The following is a 21,324-nucleotide window of genomic DNA, read 5'->3' as shown; positions in this document are numbered from 1 at the left end:
CCCTCCCCAAAAACAACGTCCTGAACCCACTACTGCGCTGATAGTAGAATATTCTATACTATCTATATATTATAATATATAGATAGTATAATATATAGATAGTATAATATAGAACACAAAAGGTTGTAGGAAGAGAAAAGGTGTCTACATCTACAAACTATCCCACAAGCCGCCTAAAAAGCGTGTGGCAGGGCGTGTTAGGACACCAGCCGTTTAGGTACATATTAAAAAAAAGGCTCAAACGAAATTACGACTAGCATTTATTAAGTCCTCAATGGTACGTTGGAAAAACGAAACCAAAGGTCACTCGTGTTGCTGCCTTTTAAAAGCAATAAAAGTGTGTACTGAAAAAGAAAATCAAATTTTAAATAGACTATCCTGGTTTATCATCATTTATACCCCCAGTTCTTCATCTAGCTGAGATCCCAGTGCCAGTATCCAAGTATCTTATTTCATCTCCATGCAAATGCAAGAATACGAATCTAGTGAAGATCGAAGTTACCCCAATAACGAATGTATTGACATTGAAGATGATTCCGTTCGTGAGGGATTTGACCAGCATGAGTCCAATGATTTGGTATAAGATTTGAGTCCCTCTCAAATAGATTGTCACAGATGAATATCCACGGGTTAAGCACTCCAGAAAAATTTAGAGAAGAAAAGTTTTACCTTAGTATTTATATTTATAGTTTGGTAAAAAAAGTCACTATTTTATTGATCGCAATTTTAACTTGCAGTAATTGTATGTAACCCTTGTATAAATTATATCATTCTGTATGGGCAGTAATGTGAATTAGGATTTCCCTTTACATTCCTACACATGCAAATTTTGTAATACATATGAGACAAAAAGAGGGTATCACGTAGCTTAAAAAGTAGACGCGACAGATGAATTCTGATGTTATTTTTTACCCCGAGGCCAAAAGTTAGTAAAAAATATGTCTCAGATCTAAGACAGCAAATTGGTTGTTCCCCAATACAATAGGCCGAAAAATGCTGCCCATAACGTCAGAAAAGCGTCTCCAGCAAATATGATGAACAACATTTGGAAAGTTTTGGGATATTTATTTTAAGCGAAATCACAAATATTATAGATATCCGTCTAAAAGTCCGAGAGCACATATACGGCCAGCTACATGCGGATCATGAAAAGATGTGGCCTTACCACATTTACACAAATATGGAGAAAATAATTATCCTTCTCCAATATTTATCCATTCCTACCCTGGATATTGCTTCCGCGTATTCGATGGTAATTGCCTGGGTCCTCGGAGACCTAGGTCTGCTCTGGATGTGAAGCCATTCATGTCCATGCATGGAGTGTTAACTGTCTAAATAGGTCATGGTCGCTGTCTATTTGGAGCCCCAATTGGGATGATCACCACATCCTCAAAAACGCCAACAAATCGCAGGTGAACGAAAATGAGGCTATCTTTTGAGACATGATTTGAGATAAACCACGTCCCCTTTAAATCCTTCTGAATAAATTTGTAAGCCCATTTAATTTCAACGAAGAACGCTCCTACATTCATCAGCTAAGTCAATGGCTATGACTATATATCTAGCTCAATGTAGAGATGTAAATTTGAATATTGTCTTCCAATCAAACCTTTGTCACGGGAACTGCATATTGTAACAGGTGAGAAAAACCGAAATAAATAATAAAATAGGATTGCTCAATTTTGAGAAAAACAGGAAAGCACTGCTAATAGTAAGTAAATTCCCATACCCGCACCGTTTCCCATCGAGGAAGTAGTTGGTACTTATTTCACCATTTGTACTCTTAATGGAGTAGAGCGGTATTTTATTCTAAAAATTATAAAATGTCACAAAAATTTTCATATAATAGATTCCTTACTTGGTACCTTATCGTGACAGGCACATAATAATTTTGGCACAAACGCATTTTGACAGGCCAAAATACTTTTTTGTAGCACCCCGCTTAATTAGATTTGATTTCTATACTTGCCGAGTGGCGACCCCATTCCCAGAGTCCTCTGGATTGTTGATAATACACTACAAAGTTGAGTCGTCGCATCCTACCATCTTTGTTCTCTGCACTCGTTGTTTACGTTATGAAAGTGAATGTGGCTGGCAGTTGCTCGGCAAGATTTTCCGTTATTTGTAGTAGAAATACGGCACAATAGGTTGTAGTTCGGCTCCTAATTGCTCCATTAGTACCAAGGACGTGTTTAAAAATTTTATTTTCCCACAAAATATTGAGAGAAGAGCGAAATGGCTTCAAATATGCCGAAGGGACAAGTGACACCAAACAACGTCTTCCCGCCTACGTGAGGTAAGTTTTTCTACACATAATGGTTCCTTTAATACTATTACCTTAAATTTTTAATAGTGCTGATCCACATATTCCAATTATTAGGTTTGAACTGTGTATAAGTAGTAATTTAAAAAAATATGTATTCCGGTTCAGATAATCCGGCGAGGTTCTTGACGAGTGTTTTTGTGCTTGTATGTTTTCTATTCATCAATGGAATATGTGAAAATAGGTGACTAAAATATAATATTTAGTCTGGATTGCAGAGATGATTGACTTAGTTCTTTACTACGTACCAGAAAGTGTAACAATAACTATTAGTGCTGCTAGTTTTTTATTCAATAAAAATATTTGTTTTTGTCAATGCCGGTATGAAGTAACCTTACGGTCATTTACAACAATAAAGACAATTACGTTTTAGAATCTGCATATCCGGATACATATTAGTGGACGAAACTCCGCTTTTCATTGCTTTATTTGTGTGTTGTTCATGAGAAGAATGACTATTATATTTCGAAGTAGTGTGAATGCTTAATTTTAGGATGCAATTAAAATCTCGACGAGTCGCTTTTGCGACTAATCTTTTCTTTGACTCATTCAGAATTTTTAATTCCAGTTTTGTTTGAAGAGGATTACATTCCTAGGGCTGGTTAAAACGGAAAAATACATCAACACCGAACTTTTGTCGTGGCCCAGTGCTTATACTGCTGTCTGCTCCTGTGTACTTGAAGTTTCAACATCTTTGGCCGAATATTTACTTGTGGTACGAATTCGAGCTTAGTAACTAATTGTAAAATATGGAAATATATAATTAATTAGGTTTTTCTGAAATGGCTTCAGTGATTATCAAAGAGGACGGTACCATTCATGCCTAATTATTGAGAGTTATTAAAAAAATATGGCTATGGATAACTAGGAGTTTTTGATTATTTCTTCGTACACCATTTCAATTTCAATGCGCTATTGTCAGTGTGTATATTATTCATGTACATTTCTCTAGAACTTATTGTTTTACTTTTATATTTACTTTTATTAAGCCTGTGCGTTTAATTGTGCTTTTATAAATCTTATATAAATAGTGATTATTAAGAGTGGAGTGGAAGCTTATTGTTAATGTGTAGATATAACTTATTGAAGACCTGATGTGGTATTGTGTGAAAATAATACGGTTTTAATGATATCTTGGAGATATCATGATTTCTGTTGCAGTAAAAACTTCTTTAAATGCATTTCTTAGTGATATGTTGCGATAAACCTAGGATATTGTACTCCTAAATCCATTTATGGTGTTTATCCTAAGCCGTAGGGGGACTTTCTGCCATTTCCTTTTGCGTTGATTCTATATTCTAGTGATTAGTAATGTTTACCATTGGAATAAATTAATAAATTTGATTTGCATTATCACTTGCATGTTGCTGCTGCTGTTCAAGCAGGTTCCAAGGGTGTCATTTGGCGAGGGAGCAACATAGGAAGAACTAGTGCACGATGCTAAAATTACTGATTGGGCAAGTTCTACATTTTACACGAAATACCCTGACATTGAACGTTCAACTACCCTTTCTCACCAGTATGTATGAATAGGGTACCACATTGCTATTTATTTGTTTCTTAAGGGTTGAGGTTAGTGTCTGTAGCTTTGAATATATTTGTTGAAGGTAATTCATTAGAGTTCCTACAGGAAAATGGTGCACTGCAAAGTAAAAGCCAAACACCTCATAATGAAAGTGGCATATAAATATTAGACACATTGGTTCTCTTTGAGTTCGAACTTAACTTTAATTGTAGTATAAGCTTTACTTTTTTTATACATCACTGATTGGCTGAATTTTTATCATTTTAAGATTGGCATCATTCTTTTCCAAAGATATTATGGCTTCATCGATAAACATGCAGAAGATAATTCATATTTAAATATAATTTTTGGGTTTCTTGTTTAGTTCTCGTATTTGTTGTATAGAACACCAAAGAATCATTTTGTCTTCAGTAGAATACATTATAAGGGCCTACTATACTGCATGGTTGAAGTACAACAGAGTGTTTTAAGCATGCTGTAGAGTTGTAATTCTTACTTTCAATTTTCTACTTCAGCATATGGTTAAAATAATTTTGCAAAAGGTCATTGCAACATGGTTGAATTTTTTAATCAATGATATTGTAAACCACATACTATGAAGCCACTGCTTTTTATCCTTCAGTCAAGTTTTAAAGTTCCAGTTACGAAGTACCCCCTTATTTTTGCAGAGTAAATTAGTATGTATGAAATGTTATTATGTTCATGAGATTAATGCTGAAATCAAATTACAAATAAGTGCAACAGTCGTTCTTAGAGAGGGGGGAATTCAAGCCAAAAACATGTTTAATCAAATTAAATATTGCAAGTAATATGATCCCATACTCAAATCCAAGTCGATATTTGGCCTCACCAACAAGTTGTCTCTTCAGACTCCTCTGTCCTCCATAATGTCAACCTTTTCCCCAACTCATCCCATGCCCTCAAACACTGGGTCATTGCATCTTAGTCTTGGTCTTTCTTGTGGGTGTCTTCCCTCTGGTTGACCTCTCCACACTCCTCACTTCTTCTTACATGACCAAGCCATGCAATTCTCCTACTTCTGATCACAGTGACAATATCTTGTTTTATGAAGTTTCCTGCTCTATGTTTTTCAGTATTCTCCAAACCCCTTCGTCAAACGTTGGACCATATATCCTTCTCGATATTTAATTTCCAACAGTTATTTACTTCTTCTAAGGCTGCTTTGTTAGGGTCTTTACCTCAGCCTCATTTAAGAGCACTTGCTGTATTATGATAGTATACATTCTAATTTTTATCTATCTTGAGTTGATATATACCTGGAGTTGGTATATTGAGAAGTTGAATCTATGATAATTTTGATAGGCTCCTGTAGCATCTATTAGCTTAATTTATCCCCATTTGTATCTCTTCATCTATTTCATTTTGGCAGTTAATGGTGACTACCAAATAACAGCAGAGAAATGTTAGGCTCTGCCACTCTTCCAATTTTCATATATTTAGTTTTATCTTCAATTACCTGTAATCCTACTTTTATTACTATTCTACTTGGGCTACTGATTTGAGGTTACTTTTGCTATAGGCTTTTAAGGCTACATCAGCAGCATAGGCCAATATATTTATTTTTCCTTCGATACTTGCCCTTCTTGGTATAGCTTCAGTTGCTTTCAAAGCTTTTTGTAGTGCCAAGTCTCTTCTTCATAATTGAGAATACCTCTTTTGATGGGTAAGTTTAGTTTTTTTGTGCATAAATGCACTGCAATTCAAAGATTCCTCTTTTTAAGTTAGTTTCTTTCCAGAAGTGTGGATTGCTTAATCCTTTTGGCAAATTACTACATTATATGTTGTACTTAAAGGAATATATATTCCATGACGGTGTTAATGGAGATAGGTAAATGGTGTTCATCGTTATAATGAGGGTCATTAATTGGGGGGTACCTTCACCATTGACATGAATTCTTTGCTAAACAGTATTCTGGGGTTAAAATATGGGATACGTTTGAGAATACCTATTAAATGTGAAATCTATGAACCTATTCCGCTGTTTGGAATGTTTTAAAATGTAAATATTTTTTAAAGGGGGAGAGCATACGATGGTCGAGATTAGGCAATGGAGTAGTTTAATATGACTGTATGTCTTCAATTTGATAATATTTTTAGATGATCTGATAAATGTTGAAATATTTGTGTCAAGGAGTAATGGCAATGGCGTAACTAGGAATATGCTTTGGGAAGGATAGGATGGCCTGGGGTGGCACCCCCCCCCCCCAATCAGACAACGAATCAGTCCAAGAAAATTTTTGAAGAATAACATTCCTGGAAATACATTTGAAATCATTTTGGCACTGAAGATTTAACTTTTAGTTGATGCAGTTCAATATATAAAATAATTATAAATAATTTTTTTATTTCTCTGAGGCTTTGGGGAGGGATCTTTCCCTTCCTCCCCCCGTAGATATGCCACTGAGTAACAGTGTTGTGGAATGTTAATGTCATATTATTCCTTTTTATAATTTTGTATGCTGACAGGAAGATTGCCATCTTGGTAATAGAATTAATTTCCCGAAAGTTGTCTGCCAATTGAAATTTAATTTATTAATTTCCTATTGCTCAAACCATGAAATATGATATAGAAACAAGTGATTGCATGTTTAATAAACATCTACACATTATAGAACTTTATCATGACTGTTGATTGTGAGAATTTGATGTATCACTGAGATGCTGTTCATTAAAATTACTTGTGAATTAATGCTTTTGGTGTAATTAACGAAATTTTATTTATATTTTTAATTACAGGTTCATATACTCGAGTAGTCAATGTCATGGGTGGTAAAGGAACATAGCAAAATTGAGAATAATGCAAGATGTGTGGCAGCTGTCATCACCTGTACATCATTCTCTCCTACTAATTTGAATCCATTTTAATAGAAATGTTACATCATGTGCACTTCAGATTTATTTATTTTGTTTATTTTGCATTATGTAAATAATCTTAGTTTCAATGAAATTGTTAAATCATTCTGGAAATCTTAAAATGTAACATTTCTGGTGTGTGTACATTATATACTTTGGAAAAATGTGATTTTTTCCTTTATATACCTCCTTTGACGATATATTTTATGATCTGCAACTCTCGTGAAAAGTACAAAAATTGCATGTCAGCTTGTGACTTCTGTAGTTTTTCTTGTCTAATTTTGGGGTAGGATAATATTTCCGATTTGTCGGCACTAAAAATTGACCAGACTTGTCCTCAAATTCCTCGTATAATATCCATAGCGCTGTTTTCATGGAAGTTTACTCGGATATTATATGCGACATCTCTTCCGATCAGAAGATAACAATTCTCTCTCAGCTGATATTGGACTTTTCAAAATCTGAAATTATTCCTTTGACGAGAAAAAATCGCTATATAGTAGCCCTGAGAGCAGTAATAGTAGTTTTGGAAATAATTTACCCTGTTTCAGACATAAATATGAGAGTTTCATATCTAGAAAAACGTCCTGTGAAAAGAATCAAAACTTAACTGAAGCGCGAATATTTGTTATTTTTCACGATTTAAAATTTACAAATTGATAGTAAAGTGTTCCCAGTACATCAAGATTGAATATATTATAATTTATAATTACCGAAAATGCGACAGGAATCGCGTATTTATGAAAAAACTGGCATTATATCACTTTCCCCCATAAGACTCTATTGAGACGGAAGAACTAAAATGGCGGACGTCTCAATTCCCATAGTGGAAGTGTATGGAACGACTCGACCCTATGAGGGAGTAGTGTAGAGAACTGCCATCCAGAGGACTCTGCCCATTCCTAGAGCGCAGAGTCATCTAAACACCTTTTTCCTAACTATATTCACCAATTGTTCCACAAGTTCCCTCTTGGGACATTTGAGTCGTGGTTCATGGCTCAGCAGACGATACCGCGGATTTTGAGTTTCGCTGGAAGGAGCGAACGTATTTGTACAAATCTTGATTATATTTATTTAATCATGTTTATTAATACTGCATTCTTTGCTCGACGTCGTCAAGACAACAAAGTTACAGCAGCTATTATAAAAAACGAAATTCTGCGAACGATTCCTCCACAACGAGCCGTTGCGTTCGTTCATCGCAGCAGGACCCATTTCAAATTCGTTGTTCCGTTGTTCAAAAACAAATGAGTTATAGTTGTGTTTGTAAATTTGCCGGTACATGATGCTGAACTTAAAAATATTAAACTCATATGATATTCATATTTGTTTGATAATCGTGATTTGCATATGCATCGCAGCTGTTTTGTTTTGTTTTCATTATGGTTTAATGACTGAAGTTCGTATAAATACGTCTAAAACTCCTTTCGGCAAGTTGACAATTGCATATAGATTTTCTCGTGGCTCATATTCAGCAGCAAGTCGATTGTTCTTGGAAACTCGTTGCGTTTTACCCAATTTTCCACGTATTGGGATATTTTATGGCAACAAGAAGGTATGTAGTGTCACTGTCAATAATGTGTTATGCTGAAACTGTTAGTTATGATTTCCTGATTAATGTCACCCAAGGCGGCTAAATGAAATTTGTGTGATCTTATTTTCGCCGTCAAGGAATCTCTGTCTCCACTGTGCTTTGCTATTGGCTCTGTGTTGAACCAGGATGGTATCCCACCTGATGAAAAAATGAAATCATACTTGTACTCCTATGGATATCGATATTTCATATTTCCTGAGATTCACTACGCGGTTACGGGTTCCTTTCCATTCCGGAACTCGCTTTCATTATTATTTGCTGCGTCAAGAATATATCCCAGGATAGCAGCGTATATTGCAGTAAGTATAGATCACTGATATCTATCTTCTACAACAGCCATTGTTTCCTCTCTTTCACCGTCATTAAATTCAGCTGAATCCAATACTCGGTGATCTTCTTGCTTTTCGAAATTGAAAATCTTGTTAATATCCAAATGCTATTTACTGCAATGGCCACACAATATGAGGAATCTGAAGTTAGCCTCCATTTTTTTGGAGTTATGGTATCTTAAAATATGACCTCGTTACCTTATTTAATTCTTACTTTTAACGGTGATTGTGGCAATGGTTCACTAAAATACAAATCAATCGGGTGGGATAAGTGTGTCTGGAATTGTACTAAATGTTTGTTTTAATCATGAAGTTAAGTCTACTAGCATCTTTCTGAATATAAGTTCACCCTACTCTTCCCATACCCTCCTGTTATGTTTCTCGCTTTATTGGTCATGTTGCATTTGTTTCTGTGCTCCTTAAATCGTTGTGAGTTTGTAATTTTGAACGATAATTATCACTGCATCAATTGGTTCATCTAAATTTGCGACAATCATATCCCTTCAGTAATGCAGAGCAATGAATAATTAAGGGCTAGCACTATTTTTTCTGGCCATTTCACAAATTCGGGGTAAGGAGGCCATTTCCTGTCCCTTAAAAGATATTTGCTCTGGCGGTGTCAGAAGGCTTCACGTAGGACTCCTCCACCAGTAGCGCACTGCTCTACCTACTAGGCTACTACGTTCGATAGCCACATTATGATACAACCTTTTCCTTAGCTTGAAGGAGACTAAAATTATTGTTATGGCAACAATGGCCAGATTATCAGTTACGATTCTTTGTGGTGCTTTCTTGTCAAAGTATGGATGCAGAATTATTATTTTGCTTGGGCTCTCGTTGGGATATGGTTACGAGATGTTCAGATTTTATTCATATATCATTCTGGGCTTGTCTTATGCTTTTATTACTTAATATGTGAGTGTCCATCTGGATTTTCCCATTGCTTCAAATTATTCAGCTTTTGCCTTTTGATGGTGTAATGGTTCAAGTTCTGAAAATAACTGTTTAACATAATACCTAAGGGCATCTGTATTATTTAGTTCATTATTTTTTTCTAAAAAAATTACCTTTTAAAGGGAATTTTGCATTCATCGATAGGGTATATTTCTGTTTTCTTTGTCGTCCAATGGCTGTTGTGAAATACCTATGAGAATCTTAGTACAGAATGACAAGCAGGTGAGACAAACTACCAGTAGGATTGGTAATTATGTGAGTTACTCCATAGGATCATGCCTCCGTACCAACAATTGCATTGACTGAGTGTAGGGTGGACATGACAAGGAACATGTCCAGGGCAAACAATGTCTGATGTTGTGCTCGTCTAATACACAGTGACCAATTTATTTGTCCAGGTGTAAATGACTAAATTTTTTCCTAGTTATCATTATGCATCGCTATTTTCCCCTTGACTTAAAGTAATTTTAGGATCTTTGACTAAAATAGGTTGATGTTACCGAGTTGTTGTCTGGTTTTTAGAATGCAAGGGATGTATCTATTTATCATGATATTTTAAGTAATGATTATTTTACCTTTATTTTGGTGCATAATTTACTCTTTTTTTAAATTTACTTTCAGGCAAAAAATCTTTGTGCTCACCCAGTAATTGAAATTTATGGTCCTTCGGAAATATATTTTGTTGTTCCTTTATCAAGACAAAATGAGTTTTATATTCCTGAAGCTGAAGACTTGTATAGTGGCCCATATGAAAATGGGTATTTAGAGCCAGTCCTGACAAAAAGTCCTGGAGTTATGCCCTCTCATCCTAATGGCTGGTAAGTATATGATCTAAATTTTGGCCAACATCAATCCTCTAGACTACATGCTCATATTATAGAGATTTAGGTAGGGATCTTGATTTTACGATAACACAATTTTATGTGATGGTGACACCCATAATGTCTGGAAAATTTGGGCGATAAGTCTTTAAGGTAGCTCTCCAATAACAGTTTTTATTTCACCAAGTAAGAGTTTGAAAAAATTATGAATATATAAAAGCTACTTGTAGACACAAACCAGTGACATTATCACCAAGGTGCTGTGGAAAGCAGTGAACCCCCCAAAGTAAACCTTAACCTGTCACTGGGTCATATAACTGTGGCTGTGTGGGTGCAAACCTTCCCATAATTTGTGCTAACTTATAAAAGTTGAATGGTATCTGTACATGTCATAATCAGTAGAAAAATACTGAAATATTTAAAAAAAAGTTGCATTGAGGTACCTGACATATCTCGTTCACACCATAAGACATATAAAAATCAGCCTTGAGGCCCTACAAGGACCTCATATGGACTCATTGGCTGTCAAATAGTGGCCTCAGAGGATAATTTTCCCTGTTCAAGAAACATGTAAAATTAACAGATGTAGATGTACAGTGACAATCAAACCCTAGGTCATGTTGGACGATAGAACATTCAAAAGAGCATCTTTAATAAGCCTCATCATAGTTGAATGATTGAATTGATTTTTTGTATTATCAGAGCACAAGTAAGCTCCATTAGCAACTGCACACTTCTTCGGACAATTTTTCCATGCTTCGTTCATTCCCTGGATGTGAACAACTGAAAAATCCTTCACTGCGTACGTACAACCCATTTTGACTGAATCCAGGGTTCGTGGTTACTGACCACTTGGTAAAAAATTGCATTGTAACGATTCCTTAGCCTCTTTAATTCTTGCCCCCGGCCAACAAAATCGTATCATAGCCTGTGGTGGTGCAACAGGTTCAAATTTCCCCCAAAATTTTTAAAAGGTCCAATGTTAAGTTGAACCCCACTCAAGTTAACCCTCCAAAAATGCTTTCACCTTTTTTTGTGAACTTATCAGTATCAATTTTCTTTTGCCTCACTCTGATCAGATGTGTTTTTACATAATTCTTAACCTTCTCGTTTTTATATATCTATGTCTGTTTGCTTAATACCTGCATCTCTCACTCCATCATTACCAGTCATCTTATGCGTGTAATGTATGTGCTTCCTTTTTGAGGCTGTGATTATTTTTTGGCTTGTTGCCTAGAGTAAAGAAAGGATATTTTTGAGGTTCAGCGCAAAATGCTGCAGCACTTTTGCAAAAAATGTGCAGATTCATTTACAGTTAATAAATTCTGTGTGTAAGAAGCGATTTTCATGATCATGCATCCATTCTAGAATGCAAATTTTTGAAATGAGACTAATGGTATTTCATATTTCAGTGGAAATGGGCATTTGAAAGCATCAGCCATGATACCAAGAAAAGCTGTTAATGGGATAAGTGATTGAAACTGCAGATGACGATCTTTCTCTATCAAAGGCCTGTTAGAGACTTTGTGCCTTCTCCACCATTGGTATTGAGAAAGCTGTGTTCCTATCAAATTTATGAAACTTGAACTTCCTAAGCTAAATAATTTTGTTTATATTTTTAATTTCTTGGATGACAGATGGTTGATAAAACTTGATAACCCTTGTGGCTGTCTTTCATAATGCTATGAAGGAAGCAATGGTCGAACTATGTCCAGACCTATGACCATTGGATATCCATTTGTACAATTTATTCCGTAGTGGGGTCTGAGTCACAAATCTGTTATGAACGTTTTACATGGGACAAAGGGATAGTTATCCGTTATGTTTTTTTTTATTGTCAGTTATTTTTATTCCATTTTACAAGGGTAACAATTTTTAATTTGATGTTTCTCAGTTTTAGCTCATTAGAATTTAAGCTTTATATGACCAGAGTCCTTTTTTCTTCATTTTTCAGTTAGGAATCAGAGGTTTGATATCTTCATTTTTATCCTTACAAGAGGAGTGTCAGAGCACTGGGGCTCAGAATTTGATCAAACTTTGTGGTGTTCATAGTCCACTGGGCACTGTTCTCAAATCAATCCCTTATGGGGTTATACAACCAATAGTTTAAACAAAAAATGATTCTAAACATTTACAGTTCAAATTCATTTGCTTCAGAATGGCTGTAGGATGTATCATGTGGTCGTCAATTGGGTATGGTGTCTGATTGGTAAGCAGAGGTACCAAAATAGAGCCTCACATGCACTATTTTTTTCTTCATTACTCCTTTTTTCATTTACGAAAGCATGAAGTTCACTATTATTTCCATGATTTTCACTGTTAATTTTGTTTTTATATACAGTAATTTTTTTAATGGTCTTACAGCATCTGATATTTTGCCATTTTTTCATGTGGAAGCCTCCTTTGATTTGTGTTGTATCCATGTCACAACATGACACTTTGTCATGATACACATGTATGTACTTGGTTTCCTTTTATGTTGGAATATGATATTCTGGTCATATTCGTACAATAGGGTAGTTTCCTTCATCAAAGAAAACGAAAGGCATTGATTGCGATTCGTTACCCACCATTAGTGTATTCATAATACACAAATTATTTGGTTTTAGAAATACCGGTTTAGACGAATGGCAAGGGTCAAATTTTATCCTCATTTGAAAAAGGCCAGATTGGCACCCATGCGATTCCACTCCGCATGACGTCACAGGGACCTAGTTTCTACACGAGAGGATAGGAGTTATACATCGTCTGAGGTTACCAATGCATGCATGAGGCACAGAGCTCAGGGAAACGTGTCTTAATAATCACCTATTAAAACTGGCTAAGTTCGGAAAGTTTTCTTCGTTTGATAAGGTATTAATAAACCTTTTTTAAGCCAAGCGCTACCATTCAGCAAGGTACTCAGCTATCCGCTAGCATCCTGTGACGTATCAGCGCTAAGCCTCGCCTCAAGGTCACCTCACCGGGCGGGAGGGGGAACCAGAAATACGACGTACGGAGATATTTCCCGGCATTCATACTTAAGCGTTGCGTTTTCGCGCGCTTGAAAATTTTCACTTTTCATTTAATCGCGAAAAATAGATGTTGTCATTTAAAAATCTAAAAGCGTGAAATACGTACTCCAGGAGTAATAATCTTTCGATTAAAGCAATAAAAAAATAATAGGAAACCACCCTATTCAAGCCTATAGTTTTTTTTTAATCAAATTGCTTTACAAGTTGAAATTTTTGCACTCTGTGGAGTAGGATAAAAAAACATAGCTGGAAAGCCAAATGCTTTACCCATAAGAATTGATAATTCTCATGCTGGAAGAAGTAAAATCAAATTACACCAGCAAGATGCTTATCGTGATCTCATTTTTACAGATGTCTTGTACACGGATGAATTACAGCTCGTATATAGCTTCCTGGTTGATACATGATGAATCCTATGGCCATTCTGAAGCTAATACATTTGACCTGTAAATATTCAATACCATTTTTGTGTAAACTATTGGTTATATGACCTCATATGGGGGTGATTTGAGAACAGTGCCTGATGGACTGCAAAGTTCGATTGAATTCTGAGACGCAGTTTTTGGACACTCCCCTTGCAAGTCAGGTTTTATAATAATATACAAAACAGTATTCTTACTATGCCATTTAATGGTTTTTAAATTAAAGCATCACAAAATGTTTTCTAAATAAATTTTTAATCAGTAGTGAAGGCATATTCCCAGGATGTTAACATTAAATTAGGACGTTGGTGTTAGGCCATTTTGAATGCATTAAATTAGACTTATTGAAGCTGGTTTTTGGGCCATATGCCTGTCATTAGTAAGATAGGAAGCTGGCTATAATCAAACATGGATTATACATTTACCCAATGCATTTTAAGGAGGGAGTGGTTGGTTTATTTTTTCAGGTCTCAGTTTCACTGACATGGGGAGACAATGTACCTTGCTATGCCTTTTCCAATGCCGTATTTTTTATGGCATTTGGAATGCTGAATGCTTCTCGGAATGGGTTGTGGTTTCATTGAATGGGCCATTGTTTTAATATAATATTTACTGTAGTTAATTATTTTTCATGTGGTACATTTAACATGCCTTACATTATCAAAAAGTAGTGCCCCTTTATCATTTAGGTGTGGTGGTGTAGTGGCTAGCATCATTAACCCTTTCGAGATGATGGAGTTCTCGCCTTAGCATGACTGCTGTACTGAGCCCCAAGAGACTCTTCCGTCCTCTCTGTACGGAGCATTTTTGCAGGACATTCGTGAAGAAGGGTGTCGTGGATAGTCGCACACTCTCAGCACTAACCCTTTTCGACCCGTCCTAGCGCGGACTCCGCATTATCTTGGACTCCGAGGGTAGTTGGGCTCCCTCCTTTTGGGGTTTACATCCCTACCAGCGGCATTGGTTCGCGGTCAATCATGCTTTGCTTATATGAATTAGCTATATGGGTAATTGTTGCTTGAACGTAAATTGCAGACTTTGAATTCCTCGTTTTATTCTGAGAATTGTCAAATTTTGAATGAATTTCTACCATCAATATTAATGCATTTAATGCAGCAACAATTTCTATGTTGATGTTTATACTGAAATCAAGATATAAGTTGACATTTATCGTAGAATTTTGTTTAAAAATAGTAAACGCTGCTCTAAAGACAAGTTATGCAATTCTTAGTTTACACTTTTTGAGAAAGGAACAAATATTTATTTCGCAGAATGACTGGATAAACAATTGTTTGACCCCAGTTCCTTATGGCTAAGAGGGGTAATGAAAGACGAGGGGTCCGGGTACCTGCTCCCGGATTTCGAGGGTAAAGCCTTAGCCCCCCTGTGTTGGGTCTCAAAACTAAGACATTGCACACCTGCACCATCATAAAAAGGGGAGAGCTAGGAAACTTAGGCCTACACATATTCAGCATTTGTTCACCTGCGGAGGAAAATCTCTGACGAAAATTTTCGGCTTTCATCTCCCAGGTCAAGAAACATCCAGATGCATATTTTCGTCTTTAGTAGGGAAAAGGTTAACTACCTTAACTTCCAGCATGTAGACCAGAGTTTTCAGATGCTGTTGCTCACCTCTAGATTTAATGTTAAGTGCTCTTGCAAAAATTAGTTTTCATTGTGATATGGAAGTTGATCTGTATGAGCTTTTAAAAAAAATTGGAAGTTTTTGCCCATACCAACCCCATTCCAATGTTGTCCTCATAATAATAATGTGTTGGGAATAAGACTGCTTAAATGCCTAAAATCTATTACGATGAAAAAATTTTCTTCTCATGCATAGGCTTGAAGATGGCCAAATATATCGACGTAATGGAGCGGTGAACTCTGGTCCCCACGCTGGAAGTTAACGTAGAAGTTTCATGCTAACCACTACACCACCATGCCTAAATGATACTGGGGCACTATTTTTAGATAATTTGAAGCAAGTTATATGTACTGCATGAAAAATAATTAATTACAGCTGAAGTGCAGCCCATTCAATGAAATCACTTCCCATTACAAGAAGCATGCAACATTCCGAATGCCATAAAAAATATGGAATTGAAAAAGGCATAGCAAGGTACCAATGTGAGTCTTGAGGTTAGAACTAGAATGGGAAATGGAACCAAAAAGTACCTAATCATGATGGAAATAATTTTCCCAGAACCCAATGGAAAACTTCTTTTTTTCTTAATTCATTTATCTATCTCTATTATCAAGATTTCTCATTGGCAAACTCTATACATTACGGGACGTGGAAGTCAAATGGAAGCACATTTTGGGCCATTTTGACCCCTCCCCTCCGCCCAAGCCCCAAAAGAAGGCAAACTCGTTACCCCCAACCCTCCCAAAGGAGTGCGTAGGTATTACTTGAATGTCCCCTGGAGCAATTATTGGGATCTTTGGTGCATTTGGTCTTGATATAACAGTAATCTGTATGTAGTTCTTTTTTTTAAATATGCAGATACCATGAACCCAACAAAAATCCAACTGAGCTGACCATGATCTAGAGTGATTTATGTATTTGTGTATGCTGTTATGGAGGATTGTGTTGTTAAGCTACTTGATTTGAAGTAGCTTGATGTTATGTATGATTTTATTGATGAATTTAACCCATGCACTGAGAATAGGAGAAAGTAATCATAAATTTGATTGTTACCTATTATCTGAAATATTATACCTCATTTTGGTCAACTTTCATTCCTCATACATTTTCCAGCCTATTTATGAATGTATTGTTAAATCCATTTGTTTAAGCTGCATGACATTTTCTTGGGTTTCTGTACATGTGCATGGTTCAAGTATGGGAGCTGTCTTAATAGCGGAGGCACTCCTTGCTAAGTGTTTTTGTAATGAAGGAATTACTTCCTAGGCTTTTTGGGAAAGGAGCTTCATGCAGTTTTATTTAAGTTTTCTGTAACTCTTGAAGAGATTTGGTTTCTGATCACGTATGGGTCTTCTATAGCATAAGTTCATATTTAGGAATTATAAGGCAGCATCTTGTAAGATTTTTATGGTACTTAAACTAAATTCCTCAAGTTGATAGCCTGCAAAATGTCATCTTTAAGATTAAGGCTGTGTGTCAGAAAAATTGTAAATCACTAGAACAAACCATATCCTCCAGTTGATATGGTTGGTAATCATCATTGACTTCAGCTCACATTTAACCATAAATGTATTTGATCCACTGATAAGTGTTATCTTATTTAACATGAAGACTGAAAAACTACTTCCAGTTAAGTTTTTAAAAGTTTTAGTGCAAATACTTTGTGACTAATATTTATGGAAGGTGTAAGCTTATGTATCAAACTAGTGGGCCACATTATAGGTCAGTACCCTCAATATCTGCAGCTTTCCTAATGCTTGTAAATATTTACATTAAGTTTTGCCTACATGTTAAGATCACTAGCTAATAGTTGTCAGGCAGTTTGATGCATATTTTGATGATTCAGTTTCTGAATTTATTTTTGGTATTATTTTTAGCTCACAATTGAATTTTGTATTTATATTTTCAATGCTCTATTAAGTGATATTGTTATTAATTCTATTCTTGATGTAGAAAATATAAGGATGCCAAATGGTATTCTGGCATTATTAACTCATTCACTGCAGGGGATGCTTGTGACATCATTTTGCTTGTTACTATATAACTTCCTACAGTATATTGGCATCAAACTTTTAGCCACAGTGAATGCATGTAATAAATTGTTCTTGAAGTTGAGAAAAATATATCACGTTTTGTTGTCTTTTATAAGAAAAATGTTACTAGAATGTATGTACTTGTACATTAGTCATGTGAAGGTTTCATATTTATCCTGTTTATTGTGATAGGCGCAATCTCTAATGTTAATTAGAAACATTGCCCATAAATGAGCACATATTTTTGCCCTGGAGATTGTAGATGTGCATTTAATGATTCCCTGTGTCATTTGTAATGTTTGTTCATTGAATGGTAGGTGATCTATTTGAATTTTAAATCATTATATTGTGTTCGCTTTCACAGCTGTTGTGTGGTAGTTAGCGTGGATCTCAAAGTTGACTTTTTTTGACCGAGTCAACAATAATGCTGAGCTTGCATTGTAGTGCAATTTTTCTGCAACCCTAAAAGTGATCTATTTTTTGTGGTGCCTTTCAAATGCCTCCAGTCATGTTGAGGCATAGTCATTTTTCTAGTTGTATCTAAGGTTGGCAAGAAGTACTCCCATCTACTTTCTTTTTTTCTGTGTAGAAATGAGTATTTAGTTTGCTTAACCTTTCTGAAAATGTTTCTTGTTTGTAATAAAAGGTGTTTGCTTATTTCAATGATCCTTTTATTCTGTTTAAAGCATCAACAGTGCTCGAAGAAAATTTTGTATGAGAACTTTGCTCAAAGATTGTTAATGTATTGTATTCACTGAAAACATTTGTAATAAATGATTTCAGAGTACATAGCAATTTTTTCTCCTGAGTTATGGATAGAATAAGCACATTTATGTAGTTATGCCATAGCTATGAATAATTTCAAGTGACTTTCTTATCTATGGGGAGCACATATACGGGGTTCATTTAGATGAGTACTCCTAGTATTATCTTCAAAAAGTTTCTGAGGGGTTTGACCTCTATGACCCCTGAGCTTGGTGCGGTCATGCCATTTAGTGCTATTTGGATCACAGCCTATCAGTGTTTAGTAATGTGTTATGCTGTGTGTGCCCACTGCTCAACCAAGTTGCCAAGCATGTTGAGATCCCTACTCTTCAAAAGCATTCATAACTCAGTTTTCCCAGGCCTACCTAGATCATTCGGATTCTCAAAACACCTCAAGAAAACCACGCATTCCGTGATGACAACTTGGCAAGGGAATGGAAGGTGGTTTATGCCTCAAAACCCACATAGCACAAAATATCTTCTCAACATCTTGGATATTTTAAATATCTACTAGATATCTAGAAAATGTTTTCAATGTCCTGGATATTTTAAAAATTTTCTAGATGTGTAGCATATGACTTTTGAGCGGAGACTCTTTTTGTATATGTCCAGAGAAATTATCCAAAAAGCACCCAAATCTTGAAAAGCTGTAAATGCTTTTTGGTGGATGGATAGATAAAGTCATTTTACGCAGTGCACTAAAAAAGCAAGGGCAACTCTCCCAGAAAATGTTTAAAAAAGTTACTTAAAGTTATGTTAGCTTCTTTTTTTAAATATCTACTAGATGTCTAGAATATGTCTATTCTATGAAAGTATGGCTACTGCTTAGCCTTCGAAAATACCAGAACTTAAGATACTGAAAGTAATTTAACAAAACTATTATTTATAGAAATGTTGCATATGTATTTCAAAATATTTGTGATGAAGGAACAGATATCGGCAATTTAAGCAAAATTTATTATTGTTTAATTAATCAAAATTGGTAGGTAACTATATGAACTGCCTCAGCTTAGTCAATTAAAAAATCCAATTCAATGGAGTAAAAGGTATGTCAAAATTGTAGTTTCTGCTATTCATTAAAATTTGCACCTAATTTTTTAAATATCATAACAAATATTGCCATAAAATTTTACGTATCACAGTTATGTACTCATTCATACATATAAATATCATTCATTCATAGCCCTGATGACGGTTTTTAAATACGTTGGCAAAAACTTGCATTAAAATTTCTTCAAGACCTATACTGCAAGACACTGTAATAATACTGTTCATTGATAGTGGTGCAGACTCCGTTGAGAAATCTAAAAGAAAATTGTAAGCTGCTTTGGTAACTTTGAATTTGGAATCAGAGGAGGAAGCCCCCATGAGAAAGAAGTGAATGCGAGAGAGGTTCCAATATTCAGGAAGAATCCCCAGAAGGCACCCTATGCCATCACCTCCTGCTACACCAGTAGGCTGTCAGTTGAAAATAAACTTGTAATACCGAAAAATCGGAGACATCGACAATTCAAGCAAACTTTATAATTATTTAACTAAACAAAATTGATAGGTAGGTAACTATAAACTGTATCAGCTTAGTTGCTATGGATAAACAAATCCCATTCATTGCAAAAAAAGTTCCGTCAAAATTTTAGTCTCTTCTATGTAATTAATTTACAAAAAAATTCATTTTTATTGTATTATTGCAAAATGACACTGTCATATCCTTTCATTTATGAAAATTATGCACTCTTATTCATTTTAATCCCTGAAGGTGTATATAAGTATGTTGGCAAAAATTTACATTTAAAATACTCCAAGATCTATACAGCAAGGCACTGAATAAACATTCATTAATATGCAGACTCCTTTGAGAAAGCTAAAAGGAAATGATATGCTGCTCTTGAAACTTAAAATTGGAATCGGAGGAGGAAACCCTTTTGAGAAAGAAGCAAAAGTCAGAGAGGTTCCATTATTCAGGAAAAATCCCCAGAAGACACCCAAATGTCACCTGCTCCGCCAGCAGGCTGTAAGATGAAAAATAAACTCTTGCTATACCAAAACAGTATAATCGAGTCATTTATCCTGAATTTTCCATGTGGATCCAATTTAAATATCTAGAAAACATCTTTTCAAGATATCTTGTAGATGTAGGAAAAGCGGACATTCAAATATGTACAAAATGTCTTCAAGTTATTACTAGGTATCAGCAAAAGACACTAGATATTTCGTGCTATGTGGGAACTGAGGGGTATTTATCAGGCACAAATTAGTAGTAAATATGTAATTAAATTAGTGACATATTGTTTGGATGTAAATTTTATCTCAGTGAAAAAATTCTGTCATTTTGCTGAACTGCTTTCGCAATAATAACTTATAAACATCTGTACTTTAAGTAAGTAACTTTAACATGTGAAAAGCATTCTCCATGCTATATTATATTTGAAGAACACTCACTTAACTTTTTCCTTTTATTTGATTTGTTTAGTACTTTTTGGAAGACGGAAGATTGTACACATTCGCATTCACCATCCTTCAGATTTGGCAAATAAAAATTTACAATTGACTCTCATTTTCCCTGAGAATGCTGGTGAAGTGGGTTCTGCATGTGTAGCAGCTGAATTTCTCCCACGACCTTTCAGCTAAACTGCTCGTGAAGTAAATTTTTGAGCATTTTTCCAGGGTGACGTTTCCCCAGATATCCTCACTTCTCACAGAGGTTGTTGTCTTGTTGAGGAAAGTGATAAGAGGAAACGCCACTGAAAGACTGGGTAGATAATGTACATCCATTGTATGCTCACCTATCACCAGGCATATTTACTCTTCTAGCGAGCAGAGAATTGAATCGGAGATACTCGAAATCAAAGTGTAGGAAAATTAACTAAGGGATTTGGTGACTCTACTACCACACACTATTCAAAACATGTCTCAGTGCAATGTAGACAAATGTGCTAATCCCCTTGGACATTTGACTTGAAGATACCTATACGACCTAGTTGATTAGATAGCCTTGAGCTTTCTATATATCCAAATCATTACAGTG

The 21,324-nt window shown here is 35.4% G+C and overlaps 1 protein-coding gene and 1 long non-coding RNA gene across 2 annotated transcripts; both read left to right on the top strand.

Moving 5' to 3' along the window:
• The first annotated feature begins 2,971 nt into the window (after window positions 1–2,971).
• LOC124171408 lies at window positions 2,972–6,665 on the top strand. The gene is made up of 3 exons (XR_006867705.1): window positions 2,972–3,038; window positions 3,709–3,842; window positions 6,606–6,665. It is a non-coding gene; the product is annotated as an uncharacterized LOC124171408 (long non-coding RNA).
• Window positions 6,666–7,732: 1,067 nt separating this feature from the next.
• Window positions 7,733–12,978, top strand: LOC124170905 (testis-expressed protein 264 homolog). The gene is made up of 4 exons (XM_046549951.1): window positions 7,733–8,277; window positions 8,394–8,615; window positions 10,221–10,417; window positions 11,833–12,978. Exons 1-4 carry the CDS (start codon window positions 8,005–8,007, stop codon window positions 11,897–11,899), a joined length of 759 nt encoding a protein of 252 aa, XP_046405907.1. The 5' UTR covers window positions 7,733–8,004; the 3' UTR covers window positions 11,900–12,978.
• The last annotated feature ends 8,346 nt before the right edge of the window (window positions 12,979–21,324 follow it).

The sequence above is a fragment of the Ischnura elegans genome, chromosome X (genome assembly GCF_921293095.1).
Source record: "Ischnura elegans chromosome X, ioIscEleg1.1, whole genome shotgun sequence".
NCBI lineage: Eukaryota > Metazoa > Arthropoda > Insecta > Odonata > Coenagrionidae > Ischnura > Ischnura elegans.
This window is presented reverse-complemented; position numbering and strand designations above follow the sequence as displayed.